The sequence below is a fragment of the Malaclemys terrapin genome, chromosome 6, assembly GCF_027887155.1.
Source record: "Malaclemys terrapin pileata isolate rMalTer1 chromosome 6, rMalTer1.hap1, whole genome shotgun sequence".
Taxonomy (NCBI): Eukaryota; Metazoa; Chordata; order Testudines; family Emydidae; genus Malaclemys; species Malaclemys terrapin.
In genome coordinates this window covers 118,790,880-118,811,292 of record NC_071510.1, presented here as the reverse complement: position 1 = coordinate 118,811,292, position 20,413 = coordinate 118,790,880, and the positions used below count along the sequence as shown (strand labels likewise).

The 20,413-nt window shown below is 44.7% G+C and overlaps 1 protein-coding gene across 1 annotated transcript; it reads left to right on the top strand.

Moving 5' to 3' along the window:
- The first annotated feature begins 2,259 nt into the window (after positions 1-2,259).
- Positions 2,260-17,678, top strand: LIPG (lipase G, endothelial type). The gene is made up of 10 exons (XM_054033161.1): positions 2,260-2,584; positions 4,879-5,075; positions 7,344-7,523; positions 8,711-8,822; positions 12,251-12,475; positions 12,962-13,204; positions 14,031-14,151; positions 14,865-15,083; positions 15,693-15,797; positions 17,426-17,678. Exons 1-10 carry the CDS (start codon positions 2,491-2,493, stop codon positions 17,445-17,447), a joined length of 1,518 nt encoding a protein of 505 aa, XP_053889136.1. The 5' UTR covers positions 2,260-2,490; the 3' UTR covers positions 17,448-17,678.
- Positions 17,679-20,413: the final 2,735 nt, after the last annotated feature.

Sequence of the window (20,413 nt, the reverse complement as noted above, 5' to 3'; positions counted from 1 at the left end):
TGCCACAAGCGGGATTCATAATCACAAAATCGTGAGCAAAACACCCATCCCAGAGTATGTTGGGCAGCGTCTTTTGCCTCAGGTTCTTGAGTCCAACAACCAAAAGGGCCTTTAACCTGCCCCCGCATTCTCCCTCCACCACATCCCACTCACAGTGGTTGTCCTTGGTCAGCGAAGACTCAGAGTTCAGAGCTGTATCTGCTTGAGTTCAACTCCCATGCTGTGGGGGTTGGAAGGGAGAAGGCACCTTGCTCTCTCTTCCATCTGAGCGCTTGCTCTGGTGTCGCCACCCCACTGGTTGCTCCGACCCACTGGCAGGGTAACCCAACAACACAGCTCCTGTCTGCTCATACCTAGGCAGAGTGGGTGTGTTCATGTAAATACAGTCTGGTCCTGAGGTATTTTCCCTTCCCCAGCTCATCATTAGCTGTCAGGGGAGAGTTCATTCAGACCTTGCATACATACAGTTATTCCCCTCCTTCTGGAGCAATTCCAGTCTTGGACCAGCTAAAGCTCCCTTGCTGCAATTTAAGCCCCTTGCTTCTTGTCCTATCCTCAGATGTTAAGGAGAATAATTTTTCTCTCTCCTCCTTGTAACAACCTTTTATGTACTTGAAAACTGTTATGTCCCCTCTCAGTCTTCTCTTCTCCGGACTAAGCGAACCCAATTTTTTTTCAATCTTCCCTCACAGGTCATGTTTTCTAGACCTTTAATCATTTTTGTTGCTCTTCTCTGGACTTTTACCAATTTGGCCACATCTTTCCTGAAATGTGGCACCCAGCACTTGACACAATGCTACAGTTGGTCTCAGTTAACAGTTCTGATCATCTTCACAGCTGCAGTCTAATAGCTACATGACGAAAGACTTCACAAGAACCAAACTATGTAGCAATGAATTAACATTCATGCTTTAGGGGATTTACTGCATTCTACATATTGGCAGGTAGCATTTTAATAGTATAATTTTCTGCCAATATGTAGAATGCAGTAAATCCCCTAAAGCATGAATGCTACAGTTGAGGCCTAATCAGCGTGGAGTAGAACAGATTAATTACTTCTCATGCCTTGCTTACAACACTCCTGCTAATACATCCAAGAATGACGTTTGCTTTTTTTGCAACAGTGTTACACTGTTGTGTTGTCTCATATTTAGCTTGTGATCCGCTATGACCCCCAGCTCCCTTTCCGCAGCACTACTTCCTAGGCAGTCATTTCCCATTTTGTGTGTGTGCAACTGACTGTTCCTAAGTGGAGTACTTTGCATGTGTCCTTACTGAATTTCATCCTATTTTCTTCAGACCATGTCTCCAGTTTGTCCAGATCATTTTGAATGATAATCCTGTCCTCCAAAGCATTTGCAACCCCTCCCAGTTTGGCATAATCCGCCAACTTTATAAGTGTCCTCTCTATGCCATTAAATCATTGATGAAGATATTGAGCAGAACCAGACCCACGACTGATCCCATGGTGACAGGTGCGCTTGGCATATGTAGACAGACATGGGGGCAATGGATCAGGAAGTAGCTGCCCTGGGGGGGGGGGGGGAGAGGGAGGAGAGAAGCAGGCAAGGGGTTGGGTGGAGAAGGCAGTGGCATGGGGGGGGGAGGTAAGGGTGTTGCTGGGAGTCAGAAAGCAGCACTGTGGCAGGGAGGAAGCAGTAAAGCACCAGGGCTGGCTCAAGCAACTCTGGGACCCCGCAAAGCCACTCATTGGGCTGCAGCGCCCAAGTCTCCCTAAGTATAAGTAGGGAGCGCCCAAGTCTCCCCACGCCAGCCTCCTTTCCCAGAGCAGCTGCGGAAAGAAGGACTCCCTCAGCCCCGCGGGGAAAGCGAGCACCTCCCACACGCGGAGGAGCAGTCCCTGGAGGTGTCCTGTTACACAGGAGAAGGGGGGGACAACTGTGATGCGCCCCAGCCTATGAGCAAAGGCAAGATCCCGCTGCCACCCCCGGGCCCAGGACACCACGGGGCAGCTCGGGCTCCGCGTGGCTGCAAGTCTGGCAGCCGCCGCCAATGCCATGCGGCTCCCCAGTCGCTCTCCTGACTCGTTCCGCCGCTCGCCGGGGGCGGCCGGCTTCATTCAGAAGATTTGGAGCGCTGCCGCCTCGCGTCTGGGGAGGGTCTGACCAATCGGATCCCGCAGTCATGAATAAATTAGTCAAGCCCATCTGGCCATGGATCAGGTGACTCCCAATTCCCGACTTTAACAACTACCCCCCAGCCCGCCTCTTGGCAGGAGCAACGCTTCACCGGCAGCGCTAGGCGCCTTGCAGTTGCTCTTCTCGTTTTCTCCTTTTCTTTCTCTCTCCTCTCTCTCCTTTTTAACTTGCTACGTTCTCTTTCCTTCTTCTAGGGGAGGGATGCTAAGAAGCGCTGTGCCTCTGTCACCCCAGCTCTGATTGGAATACGGCCAGCAGCAGTAAAAGAGAAAAGACCCCCCCCCCCCCCCCACACACACACAAAAAGAAGAGATCCTGACTTGTTTAAGCAATGAGAAGCTCTGCTTTCCTGCTGTGCATTGGAATCGTATATTGCATTGCAGCGAGGGACTCCGCACCGGTTGCAAAGGAAGAACTGCTGAAAGGTAATTTACACCAGAATTTACTGTAAGGATCGGTGCAACAGTTGTTTCATTGACTTAACGCATGGATTAGGCATAAAACTACAGTCAGAGTCCACAAAAAGAACAGGAGTACTTGTGGCACTGTAAAGACTAACAAATTTAGAATCATAGAATATCAGGGTTGGAAGGGACCTCAAGAGGTCATCTAGTCCAACCCCCTGCTCAAAGCAGGACCAATTCCCAACTAAATCATCATTTATTAGAGCATAAGCTTTCGTGGGCTACAGCCCACTTCTTTGGATGCATATAGTTAGTATATGCATATTTGTTAGTCTCTAAGGTGCCACAAGTACTCCTGTTCTTTTTGCGCATACAGACTAACACGCTGCTACTCTGAAACCAGTCAGATTCCAGTCATTTATGTGCCCCACTTATAACTCCATATTGATTTTAACTTATTCTTGTCTATGCTCCTTTGGTTGTTACAGTACCTACTTTCATTCTTTTTTGTATGGGTTATTAAATACGCTGGTATTGTAAAAATAAAGTTCATATAAATTTAGTTTAACATAATGGTTTAGTTCAGGTGGATTTCTCCACCTGAGACAACAGTCTGGATTAATAGATACATACGAGGCACTAAAGTTTCAGATTTAAGGGGATAACTGCTGGGAGAGGTTGCTCTATTACTGTAATAGCAAACATCTTAAGAGAAAACTTGCTGTGTGATTTCTTTTGAAGTATTTGACAAGACTAGTGTGTAGAAAGCTGGTACATGCATCATACAGTGTAGGCATAGGGTAGGAAATAGAAGTAGTCTTTCTCAGCTGAACGGGTAGACGAGCTAATGCTCTAGGAATGTATGAAAGTTCCCCCTAAACATTAGAAATATTTTACTCACTCTACAAGCTTTAAGGCATAAGCAATATTCTCTAGCATCCCTAACTAACTGTCACTTCTTTCTTTGGAAGCCTGGATGCAGGAAACCTGTTAGACATTCTCACATACACACACATTTTCATAGCTAGTTCTGCTCACGTGTTCTCATGAGCTGCGGAGTCCTGGTGCATTCTGTAACATGACACAGACAAGGAAAATGGCATGTTGAGGTGATCAAGACACACATAACCTCATGTTAACGTGTGCTTGATCCTACGTGTTAGCTGTAAGAAGCTAGTAAAGGCATAGAGGTCTAAAGCAGGTGTACTTCCACTGAAGTCACAGGAGTGACATGAGGGCTGGATTTCCTTTCAGTTTATAAAAGTTGCACTTACAGTAAGACTAGACACCAATTTTGAAATGAAATTAAACTGATTCAGTGTCAAATATAGCACTTGCTGCTCCACAAAAACCCAGCTGTTAATCACCCCCTGCCTCCACTTCAAGTTCAGATGGGAAGGCGAAAGGCAAATTCTGTAACTAACCCTTTCTCAGAACTACCATCAAAGTCAATGGGGATTTTGTGCTAATAAGGGCTGCAGGATTTTCCATGGATAATTAGATTTTGGAAGGTCAATAAATTTTGGCCATGCTCTTGAAAGCCAATCAACATTCTCTACTCTGCATAACTGACTTACACTAATTAAATGGACAGCACAGTATCCCCCCATGGCATCCTTCTGGACACCTCCCCTCCCCCCTGTCATGTCTGTGAATTCCAAACCAAACTACTGTGGCTAGCAGACTGTAGTGACTGGGCAGCTCACCAATCTGTAATCAGGATAGTTTGCCATACTGTGTAGGAGATCCTGGGTGAAGTTCAATTACAGCAAAGTGGCTGAAGTCCCAATCTTCCATTAAAGAAGCCCCAGGCCTCAGAAAAGTTTGGATATTACCGAGAAACCTGTTTTCCAAAACTTTAGAAGAACACGGCATGAAGCTTCTTGCTTTGACAGAACAAAAGCCAGCTGTTGAGCTGGAAAATGCTGCTCTACTGGATGCAGGATAAGTAGGGGGATGTAGTGTCTGATTTTTGAATCACTTGCAGAGGATGTAGACAAGGGCATTTACGGAAGTTGAGGTATCCTCCCTCTGCAGCTGTCTCTGAAACTACATGCCAGCTGGTATCTTTTAGAGGTATCTTTAGAAGTACTGTATTGTGTAAGCCAGAAAATCACCTCCCCTTCTTCAAATTGAAGAAGTGGAGAATCTGATTTCCCATCTCCTGGCCTTCATTTGATACCAAAAGGGCAGCCAACAAACTCTTAAAATACTCCTACGTCTCTGTGTTTAAAAAATCAAACCCTACTTTGCACTTACTTTGTTGAATCAGACCATAAAAGTAGTAACCATGCACCCTGCTGATCTGTCTCCAGATGACACTATTGCTGAGCTGCTGAAGAAAGAAAAAGAACTTGCACAGGCTCAAAAACTACAAGTGAAGTTTAATCTTCGCTCCTCCACAGTTCCAGGGGGCGAAGGCTGCTTTCTCTCCATTGGCCAAGACAAATGTTTAGAGGACTGCAAATTCAATTTGACAGCTAAAACCTTCTTTATTATTCATGGATGGACAGTGAGTATGGGGAATTCTGTGTAGCTCTAGGCACTACTTAGTTTTCTTTGTGCTCTTTAACTGGGCAGCACAAATGGCTCTAACAATATTATTTGGTATGCTTGAGTTTCCATGCATGTGTCTGTGTCTAGAACAGAGGTGACCCCTAGAAGGGGTGTGTGGGGGGTCAGAGGCAGATTAAGATTTATTGGGGTCCTGGGCACAAAGAACATTTGGGCCCCTCCACATTTCCTCCCCCTTCCTGCCACGGGCCCTGTCCCCTGCTCACTCCCTTCCCGCAAGGCCCCGCCCCCGGCCTGGCTGGAAGCTGGGGCCGGGGTAAGAGCTGCCCAGGGAGCCCAGGCTATTATGGGGAGCCCTTGACCTTTCACCTTCCCATGGGTGGCAGGGACACAGGCCGGGGGCTCCCAGGCACCTCAGCCCCCTGCCCAGGGAAGATGGAGGGCTCTGGGTTCCCCACAGCAGCCCAGGCTCCCTGGGCAGCTCTTATCACAGCCTAGGGTGGTGGCCCCCAAACTGTGGGGTGTGTCCCCTTAGAGGGTCACAGAGGAACATTCGGGGGGAGGGTACAGTGAGGCTTGGGGAGGCGCAGTGGGGCTTGGCTCAGCCCCCAAAGGGGAGGGGTGGGAGCGCCACCCAGCCCTGCTGTCCCCAGTTCCACTCTGGCTCCACCCCAACCCCAGCTATGGCTCCGTTCCCAGCTGCGGCTCCACTCCTGGCAGCGCCCCAGCCAGACCTCTGGCCATGCTGCTGACCGCGGCCTCACTCCCAGCTCCTGACCGCAGCTCCTGGCCTCAGCTTCGGGGCGGGGGGGAGGGGCATGGACCATGGACGGGGAGGAGGGGGACGACCGGAAAAGTTTGGGGACCCCTGGCCCAGGGTGACTATATGTCCTGTTTTGGCCCTGGGTGTCCCAACTTTTTTGGCAAAATTGGGCATTTGTCCCTCCCCCTTTGCTCTTGCCAACTGATCACCAGTTGGCAAGACCAAAGGGGACAAATGCCCAGTTTTTCCCAAAAAGGGGCTACGAGAACGGGGGTGACCGGCAGGATCAGGCCAGCCCTTGGTGGGGGAAAGGGGGCCTTGGATGAGCGGCTCGGGATATCTCTGCATGGCGGGAGGGGCTCAGGCAGCTCCAAGCTGGGGGAGTAGCAGAAGGGGGGAGGAATATACTCTCTACCATAGGCTCCTCGCCTGGCCTGGTCTCGGGGTGGGGCCTCAGGGGGAGGGGGAAGCAGAGGAGCTGTGGGGGGAAGAAAGTACCAGCGCTCCTGCGTGGCCTCCAAATTGGCCAGGGCACCCTGGGCCTGTGCGGTAATCTGCCACTGCAAGTGCCCCCCCCAGATTGGCCTTCTGAGGATGGGGAGGGAGAGGGGCTCCCCCCAACATGTTCAGACGCTCTCCCCGGCAGCCAGGTGGCAAGCGGAAGGGAGCTGCTTCTGCATGAGAGAGCCTGGCTTGGAGGCAGTGGTGGCTCACTCCTTGCCCAGGCTCGGCTGCCGGGGACAAGAGCTGAGCGAGCCGGAAACATGCCAGAGCGGAAAGGGGCTCTGGCTTGCTTGGCCCTTGTCCCCGGCAGCCAAGCCCGGGCAGGGAGTGAGCCATCGCTGCTTCCCAGTCAGGCTCTGTGCCAGGGAGAGCAGCCAAACGTGCGGGGGGTGGGGTGAGGAGGCGCAGGGAGAGAAGGACAGAGGCCCTTCCTTCCCCCACAAATAACGTGGGGCGGGGAGAGCTCCATGACCCAGGCTGGGGGGAAGGTGGTGTCACTGGGCAGAGGAGATGTGGGGCCGTCATGTGTCCTCCCCTTTAGATTGTGCCCTTCCCCCACCAGTATGCGGAGGCACAAGTCGTCTCTGGTGTAGAATATACAGGATACTGTACTTTTCGTGTTCTGTACTGTGCAACCTCCTACTCCTTATGCTTGAAGGCATAATTTGAGGTAGTGATGCAATGTTGCTAACACTTATAAGAACTCTGCAAAATCATACTGACCTGCCCGTGTCTTTTATTCTCATTTTACATTTGTGCCACATGAAGCTGACCAAAGAAATCAAACTTTCTAAATGAAAGCGTGGAGACATTGTTCAAAAGCAGACTTCCTTTTATAGAGGTAGTAGCAAAGTGCGGGATACAAGCACTGGTGCCTAATGAAAGCTGGAACTGTAAAAAGTTGACCATGTAAATTTTAAAGCGTATAAGGCTAACCTAATGGCATGTGTGTGTCCAGCTTTCTATGACCAGGAAGAACTAATATTTTCTCTCTTGTAGATGAGTGGCATGTTTGAAACCTGGTTGGAAAGCCTGGTGGCCGCTCTTCAGGAGCGAGAGAAGGATGCTAATGTGGTGGTGGTGGACTGGCTTGGACTTGCCCATCAGCTCTATACTGATGCTGTGAACAACACAAAGGTGGTTGGAAAGGCCGTTGCAAGGGTGCTCAACTGGTTACAGGTAAAACTTGTAATAATGGCCCCTGTGTTGTAGTGTACCGTATCGTTCAGTTTGCACACGGGAACAGAACGTATGCCAGTTCTAGCACTTCCGGAATGTGAAAGATGGTGGTGTAATCCTTGTCCTCAGTTCAGCGGCACGGTCAAGCACCAAGATGTGCCAAATTCAAACCTTGTGTAAGCATGAGGAACTCTTAAGCGATTCTGTTCCTGCTTTAGTGAAGATACATCTGCTTGCATTAGGATTGGAGTTCCAGTCAATGGGATGACCTTATCTAATGCTACAGACAAGAGCAGATATACAGTGCTTACTGAATTTAAAGTTTAGACTCTTCACTTGATGAAAACTAAGGCCCAAGTGTTCAAGTGGTGACCAGTGATTTGAGTGCCTCCATTTGCGGATGTCCAGATTGGGCATGTGTTCAGAAGTGCTGAGCAACAGTGCTGGAACTGGGGGAGCAGGGCATTTTTTTAACATGGGTGTAGTTTAGGGGGTGGGGGGCAGTATTGCCCTCCAAACTGAGCTGATCCCCACCACAAAGCACAGCCCCTGCCAGTGCCTCTCCACGCCTGCCCGAGGCTTGCCGTTTGGGGGGGTGCAATGCTGCCCCCTGCCCTCCCCAAACTATGCCCATGTTAAAAAGTGACGGGCATGGCCCTCTGGCCCCCCGCGTTCCAGTGCCAGTGGGCCCTCCCCACTTCTACAAATGTTCCAGTGCCCTTGGTGCTGAGTACCTGCAGAACTAATTGACTTCAGTTGGAATTTGGGTGCTCAGACCTCTGAAAAATCAGGCTCAAGATGTCAAGTTAGGCATCCAAAAATCAGTACAATTTCTGGAAAAAAACAAACCAAACTGCTAATGCTGCTATTAAGTTACTAAACCTGTAGGGCTACAAAGCAAAACTCTGAATGCACTGAAGCCCAGACTCATCACTCCAGATAATTTTTTCAAAGCATACCTTTACTGTGACTGAAGGCTAGAAACAGGAAGGGACTGACTAGTCTCCAAACTACTGAATCATCTTGCCAGTGTCTTGAGAAAACATAACAGTTGGAGGTATGATCCAAAACCACTTTTACACTGGGGATGTGTAGACCTGAACTTTCCAGTTTGAGTCCCTCTGCTAGATAGGAGTTATCAACTCTCTTGAAAATATGAACAAACTTAATTATTTCTACACTTGCAGGAAAAGCAGAACCTCCTGTTTGAGAACGTCCACTTAATTGGGTACAGTCTTGGTGCCCATGCTGCTGGATATGCTGGTAACTATGCACACGGAACAATAGGCAGAATTACAGGTAAGGCTGTCCTAAAACTACTACAATGCAATACTTTCGTCGTCTCCTGCAATGTTAATGGGATTGTCAGAACCTCAAAATCCTAACTGCTTTGTTGAGATGTCTTACTCTGGGGTTAGTAATAATTAAAGTATCCAACTTTTCTTTTCTCCAGTAATTCTCCAGTCAGACACTCCTCACTGATGGTTTTTCTTGCATCTTAAGGATATTAAACAAAGACGATTGCTCCAATTCTACCTCCCACTTATTGCCAAAAAAACCCCAAACCCTCGGTGGATTTTTATTAATCCTGACACTTTCTCATGAAAGTGAGACTGCTGGCACAGACTGGCATCAGGTCTCACCTAGGTGTGCAAGCTAAACTCTGATTCACTCAAATGCCCTCAGACACATCCCTGCTATCAAAATTCTAAATCTCGGAGTAGACATGGCTTTCAAGCCAGCCTAAGTGAGAGAGCCATTTGCTTCCCTTTTGGCCAACATCAGATTTTAAACTCTGCCCTTCCTTTGTGAAGAGCTACCGTGTCCCTCCATGACTCTCTTCCTAGAGAAGTGCCATTGGTTCAGAAAGCCAGTACTCTAAAGAGAAACTTTCATCATTCCATGTGGAATGATTTGGATCTTGTACAGATTATTGTGGTGAACAGAACATTGTTCTGATTGTACAGAACATGGTGGGGAGGGCCGCATTGAGAACAGGATGTTCCCCGCAATAAAGTGTATAGCTTAATTACCTGCAACAGTAGGGATAAGATATGCATCTCCCCATAAACACTCGCAACAAAGCCAATATAAATGACAGGGGAAACAGGTAATACCACCATTTGAATAAACTAGTACTTAAAGTTAATAAACAGTGGAAATTTACATTTCCAACTGGTGAACTCCAATTGTCAATAGTCCTCAATTAAGAGACAACTAGGTTAATTTTTATTAGATACGGCAAAATAGGGGAGTGGGTAGTAGTGGCTTATAACTAGGGTCCTACCAAATTCACGGCTATGAAAAATGTGTCTCGGACTGTGAAATCTGGTCTTTTGTGTGCATTTACCCTATACTATGAAGATTTCACAGGGGAAGACTGGTGTTTCTCAAGTTGGGGGGTCCTGACCCAAAACAGAGTACCCTTACTTCTGCGCTGCCTTCAAAGCTGGGTGGCCAGAGAGCGGCGGCTGTTGGCCGGGCGCCCAGGTCTGAAGGCAGCACCCTGCCAGCAGCAGCACAGACATAAGGATGGCAAAACCATACCATGCCACCCTTACTTCTGCACTGCTGCCTTCAGAGCTGGGTAGCCAGAGCGTGGCGGCTGCTGACGAGGGCCCAGCTCTGCAGGCAGCGGCGCAGAAGTAAGGGTGGCTATACCATACCGTGCCATCCTTGCTTCTGCTGGCGGTAGCTCTGCCTTCACAGCTGGGCTCCTAGCCAGCAGCCACCACTCTCCAGCTGCCCAGCTCTGAAAGCAATGCAGCCACCAGCAGCTGCGCAGAATTAAGGGTAGCAGTATTGCAACCCACCCCCTCCCCCCCAGTCCTTTTTGGGTCAGGACCCTTACAATTCCAACACTGAAATTTCAGATTTAAATAGCTGAACTCATGACATTAATGACTTTTTAAATCCGCTGACCATGAAATTGACTAAAATGGACTGTGAATTTGGTAGGGCCCTATTTATAACCAGGTCCCTCACGTTAAAAATTGCCAAAGTGCAGGATGGTTCAGACAAAACATTCTGGTTTTGACCCATCTTTAGTTCTTAGTCTTAGCCAGCTACTCTTGTCTAGACCTTATTACCATAAGGAAACTTCCTATTGTCCAAGGTATCAATATGGAATTACTAATAGGAATTTGGATCCCTTGAACACTGGGGAAGGTCAATCGTTCAGATTTTCTTCACTACCTCTCTCTCTTCTTCCCCACCAGTCTCTCCTCGGCCAATTTACCTTCTGGAGTCTGCAGTGGTTCCTCTCCCCTATAGAAATTCATGCTTCATAGACTGTCTCCTGTGCTCCTCCTATACTAATGAACCTGTCTCCAAGTCACATGTCTTATGCCCCTACATGGAAAATCTCAACTAACACACCTACCCCTAGAAGTTACCTTGTGTTGGAGTTACTATTTATGCAGGGTATTACTACAATGCTAATTTAACCATAAATTCCTTTATTAAATCTAAAGGCCAAATGGTATTTATACAATCGCTGTAAACATGCCTAAATAAGTTATTACATCCAAACAGTAACAAAATGTTGATAAGCATTTGATCAAGATACTACAACAGGCTAAACCTAGGACTGCTTAAATCCATATTGGTTGGCTCCAATGTGGTCAGGCAGCTATTCGCAATGAACCCTTTAAGAGTTTACTTTTTTATACCCTTTAACAAGAGATGTCATTGCCAATTACTGACGTCAGCTAAAAACAAATTTGAGACAGTTTACCCTCATTTCCAGTCTCAGTCCAGATAAGATTTACAACCACCTTTCTCCAAGGCTATTCCTCTCCTCCTCCTTTCTGACAAACATTTTTTTCTGTTGCACCTGGGTTCACATAGGCCCTAATTTTTGAGATAACACTGGTATATGGGGTGGGAAGATCCACGTTGGCTCATTTTAAGACAGAGAATCTGTCTTATTTAAAACCATCTGCAGTCATCGCTATCAGTCAGAGACCTTCTTTTTAGAAACTTCCCTTATTTCATTAGTTACTTTGTGCACCTGCCACCCTCCCTACTTATAACTCGTTACTTTCAAGGCCTCTCTCTTAGTTGCTAGTTAGGGCCTTTCTTTACAACATATTTCTTTAACCAAATTTAAGCTTAACTTTAATCCTCTAGTTTTATATCCATTCTACACCATGTGAAGGGATAATAAAGTGTCCTACAGGGTAAAGGCCTTCACTTGTTCAATCCACTGCTCACTCACTCAACTCCTATTGAAGTTCAGATTTAGCCCTGCTTAAGCAGTAAGACTGACGCATTTCAGAACTGTATCAACACAAACGTCCTCCTTTCATGACATGAATAATGGCTAAACATAAATGACCAGCTTTCTCTCCTGGTGATCAGACACCTCGTGGTGGTACCTGCTCTGGTGTGCCACACCATTGGACCCCCTCTAATACAGACTCAAGTGCCTAGTGGCTGGAGTGTCCAACACCATGGAGACTTCACAATTTTTTTTTTTTTTTGGACTTTTGTTCTTTGCATCACAGCTTCTAACAGCAGCAGTTTTGAAGAAATGTCCTTTAATAACTTGAAGATTCCAGATACTAATGCACACTCTCACTCCATGTGACATTGATTGAATGAAAACTTGATACTTGGTTTTCTAGATTGTACTTTGTGGGGTAGGGTCTGGTTGTGTCACACTCTGCTAGGAAAGTACCTAGCAGATTTTTTGCTGCTGCTGTATTGTGCGCTCTGCTTAACAGGCTTGGATCCAGCTGGCCCTATGTTTGAAGGAGCTGATCCTCACAGACGTCTATCCCCTGATGATGCTGACTTTGTGGACGTTCTTCATACGTTTACGAAGGAAACACTGGGTGTCAGCATTGGGATCCAGATGCCTGTGGGTCACATTGACGTCTATCCCAACGGGGGAGATTTCCAGCCTGGTTGTGGATTAAGTGATGTTTTGGGAGCAATCGCATATGGGAGTAAGTTCTTATTTTTTCCTATTTAATAATTGACGGGGAGGAAGGGGGCGGGAAGAGAAGAGACACCCACCTTACATAGGCAGGTGTATTGGAATAATAGTTACAACCTAACAAGAGGTAGTTCTCCATCTAAGCTGTCTTTAGACTGCCCTCTCCTCTTGAAATCAGTAAATCTGGTAAGTCTAGTGTTAGTCATCATGAGCTGAAAGATGAATTTTTACTCCAGGCCACATTATACTGGCTCTGAAGTCTTGCCTTCCATCTCTGCAGCTAAATGTGTTTGAACAAAAGTCTGTCAGCTTTAAATGTAGTGTATTAACATCTCGTTGTTTTTCACTGAAAAGTGGTTTTGGTCAGACTTAACTTTTGTGTTGAACTACAATTAATCTAACTCACTAACTTGTGCAGCAGATTGTAGGTGTTGGGGTGGTGAATGCTAAATTGCTGAAGTCTATCTTCCCCCCACAACTTTCTCTATTGAGCTAGATATTGGGGATGTTGTTAGATGTGAACATGAACGAGCTGTACACCTCTTCGTGGACTCCCTTGTGAACCAAGATAAGCAGAGCTTCGCCTTTCAGTGCACCGACTCCAGTCGTTTCAAGAAGGGAATCTGCCTGAGCTGTCGAAAGAACCGCTGCAATAGCATTGGCTACAATGCCAAGAAAATGAGGAACAAAAGGAACAGCAAGATGTACTTGAAAACCAGAGCGGATATGCCTTACAGAGGTAGCGTTTTTTTAAGCTACTGGGTACATAACTTTAGAGAGGACATAATATTTTTGTCAGAGAGATGAGTGGGTTATCTGCCTCTGTTTCAGAATGCTTGAATTCAGATTTAGAATTTGGAGGGCTTAGCAGAACCTAAAATAGAACAGATGTGTAGCAGATAGTGACAATAAAAGCAACTTTCACTAATACACATATGCTTCAGGGTAGCAAGACAGCAACGTTTAGTATTAAGGAAGAACGTTCAAGCTCCACCTCCCCACTAAAACAAATGACAGGTTTCAGAGTAGCAGCCGTGTTAGTCTGTATCCACAAAAAGAAGAACAGGAGTACTTGTGGCACCTTAGAGACTAACAAATTTTATACATACCATGTATGTGTGTATATATATCTCCTCAATATATGTTCCATTCTATATGCATCCGAAGAAGTGGGCTGTAGTCCACGAAAGCTTATGCTTTAATAAATTTGTTAGTCTCTAAGGTGCCACAAGTACTCCTGTTCTTCTTTTTACTAAAACAAATGTTTCCCTGACTACTTCTATAAGAGGACTCTTTCAACAGTGTTCCTCTGTGTGGGGACGGTAAAAGATTGCTATGATTCTGCTGCAACACAAGGCTCAGGGAGTGCTCGAAGAGTAGAATGGTCCTAGAGTTCCATCTGTGGCTGAGTAATTATCAGCTTTCTAATCTGAGCTAAGGCTCATAGGTACTTGTATGGGTGATCTTGTCTCTGCCAACAGGCACCATCTTGCAAACCATGACTTGTCATGGAATAAACAATGCCCTCTATTCACAAACTGGGCTCTGTGCTTGTCTCTCTTCAGTTTACCATTATCAGATGAAAATGCACATCTTCAGCTACAAAAGCTTAGGAGAAACAGAACCCACCTTCTCAGTTACCCTTCATGGTACCAATGGCGAGTCTCAACCCCTCTCTCTGGAAATGTAAGTGGAGTACAATTGACTCATCTCCCTATTTTGATGAGGACAGTGGGAACGACTCATGGGACTAGAAGCAACAGTTAACAATAAAAGTAGAATTGAGAGAGAATTATTGCTATTGTTGCAGTTGACTCTAATATCCAAAGATCTGCTGAATGATGGTAAAGCAGCAACCTAATTAGTGCCAGATGTTATTCTTGGGGAGATGAACTGCCATGTAGGAGACAGTAGATACACCCTGGGCTGTAAGGGGTAATGTGCCTTGTTTCCACTTTTCTTTTCCCCACCAATCTTACCAAAGACCTTCCCTCTGCCTTGCATGATGGAGGATTTTTATTTGGTTTAAAAGCATCCCCCTATAGTTTGTTCTTGGCAAAAAGCATTCCTCATCCAGGAGGATTACAAAAGGGGTGTATGGTTCCTTCACATCATCCTTCTGGAGGAGTAAGTAAATGGTAACTGCATGTTGCCTTAGGAGGGATGGAAAAAATGGAGGAGCCAAATATGAGACACCCCACAAGGATAACACTAAACCAGATAGCCAGAGTCACTTTCTTTAATCAAACCAGTAACAAACTAGAACCATGATCTTCAACTTCCTGTGTAGAATGCTTGATACTCTCTCAAACTTTTCTTTTCCCAACACAAGTGTTTGAGAAGTACAATAAGTTGCTTCATTAATGAGGAAGAATACTGAGTTTCTGCCTATTTTTCAGACTTGAGCAAATTGGCCTGAATTCTACTAGCCCCTTCCTGGTCTATACTGAAGAAGACATTGGTGACCTCTTAAGGATCAAGCTCACCTGGGAAGGATCATCTCAGTCTTGGTACAATCTGTGGAGAGAGCTCAAAAGTTACTGGTTCCGACCTGATAAATCTTCCAAGGAGCTGCAGATCAGACGTATACGTGTGAAGTCTGGGGAAACTCAACAGAAGTGAGTAGAGCAGGAGTTCTTTAGGGAACACTCGTGACTTGGTGTGAGCTTGAGACTTCTGAATCAAGAGTGTTCAGATGTGTCAAAGACCGCAAGAAAAGTAACTAATTGCTGCTTAGTGAGGGAACTTTGATGGTTCAAGCAATGCCTCTGTTAGATGGCATCCTGTAGCATGACTTACAGTGGTGGACTTCCTGATGCTGCTTGTTAGAGAACAGGCTTTCTGTGAAGCTAATGAATTCAGAAGAATGTACATGCCATGTCAAGGGCTTGGCTTCTTAGTGCCCCTTACATTACCTGTAAAGCACTAAACTAGAGAAGGAAACTAATTATTTTGAATGCCATTCAATAGCAGACTGATCACTGTTAAAACTAATACTCTAGAAGGGAGTGGTGCAACAGCGTTCTTGAAATAGAAATGGCCCAAATCCGACAAGAATTGCCTTCCTGGCAGTGAATAGTGCTAGAACTCTAGCTGACCCCTTCTCTGACGCTAGAAAAGAATGATGGCTATGTGTTCCATTTAGAAACTACTTTCCAAAGTGTATAAATAACTTGCATCAGTTTGTAAGTGTAATGTCTCCATGGCTTCTGACCTTTTCCTTTCAGGTTAACTTTCTGTGCAGAGGATCTTCAGCTGACCAACATATCTCCTGGTAAAGATCTTTGGTTTGTGAAATGTAGAGATGGCTGGCCAACAAAAAACCGAACAAGGTAGGGTTTAATTAAATGCTTACCTTTTGAAATCCTATTGTCTAAGGCATTAGGCTATGTATAATGAGGACAAGTATAACCAGATTGACACTAAAATTTCAGTAAGTGGGGAGAAGTTTGAAACAGATGTTCTTACAGTCTTGAGCAAGAAAGCTTAATAAAACTCAGTGGACTCCTAATTACTAAAGGTGTGTTAATGAAAACTCAGCTGGCCCATTTAGGGCTATATAACCCCTTCTACAAAAGAGGTACTCTAAACTCTAGTTCACCCTCCTGATCAATTAGGATTGCTACTGCAGTGTGACTTTAAATCCATCAAGTGTTAAGTAGTGAGGATTTGATGGCTCCAACTATCCTATGTTTAAAAAAAAAAAAGGGTTCAAATTTGTTCTAGATACACTAGAGGTGAACTTGGTCTAGCATCTCTTGGCCTTAGTCCAAGCTGTAAAAGAAGAGTCTGTCCAACACTAACATTTTGCATTTTGATTAAAGCTTTTGCAAACGCTGTAACAAAGCCCCGTGTAAAAGGTTGCTTCCAGTTGCCTCAGATGGCAGATTTCTGTCTTTGAGCAATCTCAGATGGTATCTAGTGCCAGATTTGACAGAAATAGTGAATTGCTCTTAGTGTTGCTACTGTGTGTATTAAGAATTTCACAAATGAAATTGTGCAAAGTCCAATATAAAATTCTCCTGGGAAAAGAATTGGAGAATGTGCTAGCTGAAACACATACCCAGAGCTATCCCAGAAGGTACAAAGGCAGGCTGCAGTAATGCACTTCCCAGTAATGCCTACATAGCAGAAGGACAGCTGGCAAACCCTGCTCTTCCTCATGGTGTAAGTTCACTCCTGGAATTACTGCTTTGGGGCTGGAACCTACCACCCTTCCTCATATGATGTAGTAGCTTACTTGACAAGTAAGCAGATGGGGTATTAATGGATGGGCAGAGTCTGGTCCTCAGGATATATCTACATTGCAATTAAACACCTGTGGCTGGCCCATGTCAGCTGACTTGGGTTTATGGGGCTTGGGCTACAGGGCTGTTTAACTGTGAGGTAGACATTCAAGTTTGGGCTGGAGCCTGGGCTCTGGGACCCTGCAAGGGGGAAGGTCCCAGCCTTGTCTGAATGTCGACACCACAATTAAACAGCTCCTTAGCCTGAGTCAGTTGATATAGGCTAGCCACAGGTGTTTAATTGCAATGTAGATATACCCTCAGTGAGTTGGAGTTAGATAGATTTGTAGGTCAATGTATCAATTCATCCTTGAATACAATTGAATGTGCAGGCTCTAGAGTCAAAGATCTTAAACATATAGTTTGTCTGTTAGTAATTACCTTTTTGCCTTGCATCGCAGCCATCTGCAAGTTTGTCTAAATGCATGTTACACTTGGTACAAGTTGGAGTTCCCATAAAAGGTTCCAGCTCTCTGAAAGTTATTGTAGGAAAAGGTTCCAAATAGGACAAAATACTAAACTGCACCTAGTCTTCAGCCTGTCTCACCAGTCCATGGTTTGCTTTCTTACTAACCCCTATGTTACAATTTTGAACTTAAAAATAAAAAAAAGCAACCTTTGCATTTTACCAGGTATTTCTTCCTATCATCCATTTCTCCCCTTTCTTTCCTTAGATCAGCTTTGAATCTGCACTGAAGGTTTTTCTGAAGACTTGCACAAAAGGACCTAACTATCCAAAACATATGAGAAGACTACTGCAGAAAATTACATAGGTGGAGAGACATTTATGCAGTTTGTCTTAGTACCACTTACTATTCAGGACAGAAAACTCTGTCTTGAACTGATGCAGGCAATATTTCTGGTGAGGAGTGATCCATATGCATGCAGTTGCTGTCCTAGAATAACTTATTAAAATTACTAAACTCATCCTACTTAGGGGAGTCTGGTTTGTGCATTAACCTACTTTTCCTGATCGGTGGTATGCTCTGCATAGTCTATTCCCAATTGTCCCAGTAAATTGGAACTATCAACAAAGTTGAGATAAATCTGTGCCTTGGTTCTAGTCTATGTGCCATAGAAGTCAAGGGGAAATTGATTTATCTGATCAGAATAGCTGATGACAAAGCTACTGAGGATGCATGACAGTGTCTGTATAGCTTAGGGGGACTACAGAATCTAAAATTGCACTAGATGATGTGGAAGAAGGGGTAGACCAAACCAGCAAAGGGTAAAAAGTCTAAGGTAGTCTCTCCTCTAACTTCCATCTTCTCTCCATTCTGTCCTTTGCTTTTCCCAGAGACCATTACTGTAGATCTGCCGGATAGTGTAGTACACATGGCTAATCTTGTAAAAAAGTCCAATACTCCATCCCACTCTGTTCTATAGAGAAAGCAGATCCAAATATGTACTGAAGTTATTGGCAGCTACTTTCCTTCAAAATGTTTGTTCTGATAAATGTCAGTATTTTATTTCAACAAGGACTATCCAGTACTTGCTTCATGCAGATTGTATCCTGAAGAATATAGAAGGGCAACAGCCATCTACTTACTGTATACTTGGAAGATATCTGTACTGCTTCAGGCAAACTTGACATTCAATGATATGTATTTTGAGGATGCATTCACCTCTGCAAACTGAACTTGAATGCAACTGCAGCAGCAAGGCACATTTTAAGATTTTGTGTGAGTAAGTGCACACACATGCACTTGACAGGGTTTGGGTACTAAATTAACCTACAACATAGAACCATGCTTCCCCCCCCAAAAAAAAAGTATTTTAAAGTTATTTTTATTCCATGATTCCAGAGAAGCTTGATTTTGTAATGGAATTAATCTAATCCACTCTGCAGGAATCTACTGGCCCAATTCTTGCAGGTACTCTCTGCTTAGGCCAGAGGTGACCTGACTGTCTTTTCAGGGGTGGGGGCATTTTAATATATTTGGGATCACTCTTGGCTTTGGTGTTAAAGTGCAATGCTTTCTACACAAACGCCAAAAGCTGCTATGAGCCTGATGCTTTAAGTTATGAAGACCATCATCAGCTAGGTCTCTTTAAAGGGCCAACAAGAGTGTGTTAGTTTGGCTTCTTTCTTAGTGTCTCATTCCAACCAAAGTTAAAATTAACTATACACATTTGGAGAATAGTGTGATGTTTGTCTTGGTTATGTACAGTCTTCAATAATTGAAGCCTCTGGTAACTATCTGTGATTTGTCGCCCATATATTTATACAATGGTCTTGAAGCTCTATTTGTATATTACGGTTTTTGTACCATGTGGAACGCTATTTATTTCTCAAATGTACATATGTAAAAAAGTTTAAACTTTGCTTTGGAGTAACAGTTTTTATAAACTTTAAGCAGAAAAATAAACATTTCTCTTGTAGAAATAAGTTGCATAGTTTGTAATTCTGGGAAAGGAAAACACCCTGTAAGTTGGCCACGAAATCTCTCTGCCTATTTTATTCAAACTTATAAACCATACAGATCAAACGCTGTTGCCAGTGAAGTCATTGAGAACAGGATGTGGTTGATAAATTCCGAGGCCAGCATGAAGTTTGTGATCATCTAGTCTGACTTCCTGTATAACTTACACCATAAAACAACTCCAAAATAATTCCCAGAGTTTTTTAGCATAACATCCAATCTTAATTTAAGACTTCAGTAATGTAAAATCCAAGACATTACTTACTGTTAAATGTATGCCTTATTTCCAGTCTGACTTTGTCTAGCTTAAACTATGGTGTTTGAGATCAGTGAACATAAGGGTAATGCTACTCCATCTCCATTGCAAAGTTTTCCAGACTTTAGTGAGGATAGCTTGGGTGCTCTCTGCTATAACTTTGCCTGCGTTTAGATTAGACTCTCTCACTGAAGTGAAGTTATTACACTTGCTTTAAGAAAAAAAGCATAGTCTAGACAAGTTACTGCAGCAGGACAATTTGAGACTTCAGCCATTCTAAACACCCTCATTTACATTCCTCCAAATTAAAAAAAAAAAAAAAGCTATTGACAATGTTCTGTAACAAACCTGCATTGCCAAAAGGATGACCTTCCCTTTGAAAAGGAACTGCAAAGTGAGTGCGTTCTGAATTTGCACATGTGTATGTTAAAAACGGGAGGTATGGTTGATTATGCAAAGAAAATAGCTACTTTTTGGAAAGGTAGCATAGAAATGATCAAGTAAGGTGGCTTTTCAATGTACATGCTTAGAATCAATCTTCATCCAACTGACAACTCTCTTGTAACAGTGCCACACAGAATTCCCCAGAGTAACCTCGACTCACCCCAGTTTGAGCCCCAATACCAGATTGTTAGCAGGAGTACTTCAGATTTTCTCCTTATCTAGATGTTACAGCGGGCAAGTGGTACCATCTCCTCCCATGCAGACACTTCCCAAATGATAGAGCAAAATCAATGCCTTGAATTGAACTGGAAGCCAGTACTGGTGTTTAGCACTGGAAACCATGGAGAATATGCTACACAGATTTTCCACAAGTGAAGTTCCAAAGGTAGCCTCACATGTAGCATATTGCAATAATCTGAGGAACTGAAAGTTATGATCTTGAAACAACAATGGTAATGAGTTGTGATTTTACTCCTGCTAGAATGTATAAGTCCCAACAGAAATTATACAGTTCACTGGCTTCCAAGGAATTTTTTCTA

Coding starts and splice junctions, on each gene's coding strand:
- LIPG (XM_054033161.1), top strand. CDS start 2,491: ATGAGAAGCTCTGCTTTCCTGCTGTGCATTGGAATCGTATATTGCATT. Junction 5,076..7,343: donor TTATTATTCATGGATGGACA/GTGAGTATGGGG, acceptor TCTCTCTTGTAG/ATGAGTGGCATGTTTGAAAC. Junction 8,823..12,250: donor AACAATAGGCAGAATTACAG/GTAAGGCTGTCC, acceptor TCTGCTTAACAG/GCTTGGATCCAGCTGGCCCT.